The sequence below is a fragment of the Daphnia carinata genome, chromosome 7 (assembly GCF_022539665.2).
Source record: "Daphnia carinata strain CSIRO-1 chromosome 7, CSIRO_AGI_Dcar_HiC_V3, whole genome shotgun sequence".
NCBI lineage: Eukaryota > Metazoa > Arthropoda > Branchiopoda > Diplostraca > Daphniidae > Daphnia > Daphnia carinata.
The window spans coordinates 8,044,272-8,047,490 of NC_081337.1; the positions used below are offsets into that span (position 1 = coordinate 8,044,272).

Consider the following 3,219-nt stretch of genomic DNA (forward strand, 5'->3'; position numbering starts at 1 on the left):
ACAATAACTTTTTGAACAACAGAGTATGTATTTGTTTTTGGTTTTAACAGAAAAAAGGAGTTTGTGTTACGATGTAGGACAAGCTTGGTCCGGTTTTTTGCCGGTGTTAAGGAGAACCATACAGCGTCAAGTTTTCTGTTTTTGTTCTTATCAGCGCGATCAACAGATGGCACGGAAATATTGACTACATAACACTTAAAACAATAAAGACAATTAGTTTTTCGTGATAAATTGAATTTGGATTTTTGTTTCTTTTCTTTTTCTAGAACTCTTCACTTCGTACCGCGTGATGGAACAGACATGCGAATCCTCCTCCTCTGACGATGAAAGGTTAAAAGACTTCGATGCCATAAAAAATGAGCACAAGTACGCCGTCAGATAGAAAAAAAAGGAGCGGCTGGTCCGTCTTCTTATTTCACACTCAAGGAACAATAATAATAATAAAAACATGGGTGAAAAAGTTGTAGATTTTGCTAATGCATTTCGGCTAAGGGATTGGCAGGTTGAACAGTTAAAAAGCGACAATTAAACAACGGCCACCGAAATGATCACAGAGGACCGTAAGAATTTGAAATGATAATTGACCGATTGCAGCGCGAACTGACCAGGACTTTCACAGGACGATGAGGTGTTGCAACAAAAATTTAGGACGCTAAAAGGGTTTTTATATGTTTTGGGGTGGATTCGTCATTTAGATGACGTGTGGTATATCTAAAAAATTAAAAAAAATAGATATATAAACATCATTTATACAAGATTAAAAACGAATGTAACTGAAATTAAAATGTTTTCATAGGTTGAAGAAGAAATCCTTACCGCAAAGCATTCAAAAGACTTTCAGACCGAGAGCTTGGTTGCTCTTTTAGCACACGAACACAACCTTTAACCTTTAAAAGGAAATCAGTGAAAGGTAAATACAAAAACTTGGGAGAAAAACCGATGTTAATTAATCGATAATTCTCACATCAACATTGGAAGATTTCTGGAAAGCACCAACTGGGTGAACGTGATCATAGAGAATGACGAGACCAACCATTACTCGCAGTACAAACAGGTACGTTTCTTCGCGCACAAAACGAGCAATCAAATCCCTACAAACATAAAAGACGTTGAGTAACATAAACTTACTACATTTTAAAAATCTCAGTTGCATCAAAACTTACGGATCTTTCAGCATGCTTTGACAGACGCTTGCCATTGTGCTCAGTGTTTCCGTTGTGTTTTCCACGGGAATGTCTTTATTCTAAAGGTTAAATCAGTAACTGATATAGCAGTAAATCTACAAACAGAACTTACGTCCGCCACAAATTTCATGGTGGCTTCGCTGAGCACTTTGAGCATAGGGGTAGGCTGAGCGTAGAATAATGACATATGACTGGCTAAAGCTGAACTAATCTGCTCGTCATTCTCTGTTACTTTAAAAAGATCTTGTTCGTCATTTATTGGGCCAGAGAGGCTATGCCTTGATACGATTCGTCGGTAATAACTAAAATCATTCTGAATAGATGGAGTTGTCATCTAAGAGATTTTTTATTATTGAGCTTGTATCGATAACTTTATTTTTTTTTTTACAAATGAATGAATAAATTTTTACCTTGTGTTCATCAAACTTCAAGACAAATTCTAAAATTTCTGCAAACTGCTTCACCAATGCTTGTTGTTTCTCCAAATGTTGAGTAGGGCTCATGCTCCCTGAACACAACTGGGAGAGAATCTTTGGCACCACAGTTTCTATAATTTTCATATTATATTAGCCAAACATAACATGTGATAAAAGGAGATTAATGCAAATCAATGTACCAATATCTAATGAAAAATCATAATACTGTCTCAACTGCTGAACAAGGGGAAACACAGCATCTCTAGCTTTCTCCTGGTAATCTTCACCTGGATTGCTAATTGCCTGGTAAATAAAATCCCCAGTTAACTTAAACAAGCAAGAAAGACAAAAAAAAATTAACCTGCAAAACTTTATTTTTTATCATAAACTTTCATGTGTATCAGATGCCAATACTGAAAAGAAAACTAATTGAGTTTACCTCTCTGATTTCTTTACTGGCCCCTCTGTATTGGCTAATCTCACTGAGTATAGCCTGACCTTTCTTCAGGACGCTGTCAACTTCAAGGAACATCTCTCTCTCTGACTCGGTTGGCTGAGCATCTGCAGTAAAACGGTTTGCATCTTAATTGGTAAAAAAAAAATAAATGGCAAACTACACTTACTTTCAAAATCCAAAAATAAATCGTAGCGTTGTGGCGAGAAACAGGTCCCTTCATCTCGTGCTAGGAGGCGAAGAAGATTACCCATTATTTCGGTAGAATATTTCTTTTTCAGGAAAGAGTTGCTGAACACTCTTCAGATTCACAAATAACAGGCAAACGAAGCCATTGCTCAATATAGGAACACTTTCCTAAGCTACTACTACGACTCCACTGCTGAGCTGTCTAATGTGTTTTAGAATTGATTAGATATCACCGTGGGCTGTGGATTGTGGTACGCGGTAAATGGAATAAGGTTTGTAGGCTAAAATCTGACTGTTTGCTTACATCCAATCCCGTGATAATCAGGTTCTATACTGGGTGTATACATTGAAGCATAAAATGTGAATTGTTTTTCGTTACACAAACGCCTTGCCACCTCCCGGACGTTGTTCAAACTTTGTAAACGAAAAGGATGCAGATGCACCGAATATTCGGCGTATCGCACTGGCGCTGTCGCATACTGGCGCGCTAGTTTTTGTGGTTTCAAAATGCCCGACTTTTTTCTTTTTCCTAAATAATCCATAAATAGGGATAACTATACACAGTTGACATTCAAAATTTTACAAGAATTACGAAAATAAAATTTGTTTTTAAGAAGAGTTTACGATTTTTGAGTAATAACAAATATAAAAGTAGGTGCCATAGAAATTTTAGGCCCGACAAAATAAATAAGCCCGACTTTTCCTTTAAAAAAAGAATTTCAATAAATTTTGATTACATACATGATTGAGATTCGAAATTTAACAAGAATCGTGAAAATGTTTTTAGTTTTTGCGTAGAGTTTATGGTTTTCGAGGAATCTAACATATAAACGTAGGTACGCCATAATGCTAGCGCGCCAGTACGCTACAGCGCTAACACGACGATGCACAAATATTCGATTTATTTCAAAATCTGTTGGCTTAAGAGAAAAACCAATAGCTGAATCAAAATCAGCATTCAATTTTCACTGTACAG

General features: G+C 36.4%; 1 protein-coding gene across 1 annotated transcript; it reads right to left on the minus strand.

Moving 5' to 3' along the window:
• Positions 1 to 458: 458 nt before the first annotated feature.
• LOC130687103 (CYFIP-related Rac1 interactor B-like) lies at positions 459 to 2,613 on the minus strand. Its single transcript, XM_057510263.2, has 9 exons — positions 2,224 to 2,613; positions 2,040 to 2,161; positions 1,801 to 1,903; positions 1,595 to 1,731; positions 1,297 to 1,518; positions 1,164 to 1,243; positions 965 to 1,091; positions 817 to 887; positions 459 to 711 (listed from the first exon to the last, which is right to left on the minus strand). Exons 1-9 carry the CDS (start codon positions 2,306 to 2,308, stop codon positions 645 to 647), a joined length of 1,014 nt encoding a protein of 337 aa, XP_057366246.1. The 5' UTR covers positions 2,309 to 2,613; the 3' UTR covers positions 459 to 644.
• Between the last annotated feature and the right edge of the window lie 606 nt (positions 2,614 to 3,219).

Excerpts from the sequence above, each read along its gene's own strand:
- LOC130687103 (XM_057510263.2), bottom strand. The coding sequence starts at position 2,308 with ATGGGTAATCTTCTTCGCCTCCTAGCACGAGATGAAGGGACCTGTTTC. Across the intron at positions 2,162-2,223 it reads TTTATTTTTGGATTTTGAAA|ATGCTCAGCCAACCGAGTCA; the intron begins GTAAGTGTAGTT and ends GTTTTACTGCAG. Across the intron at positions 712-816 it reads AGTCTTTTGAATGCTTTGCG|ATATACCACACGTCATCTAA; the intron begins GTAAGGATTTCT and ends TTAATTTTTTAG.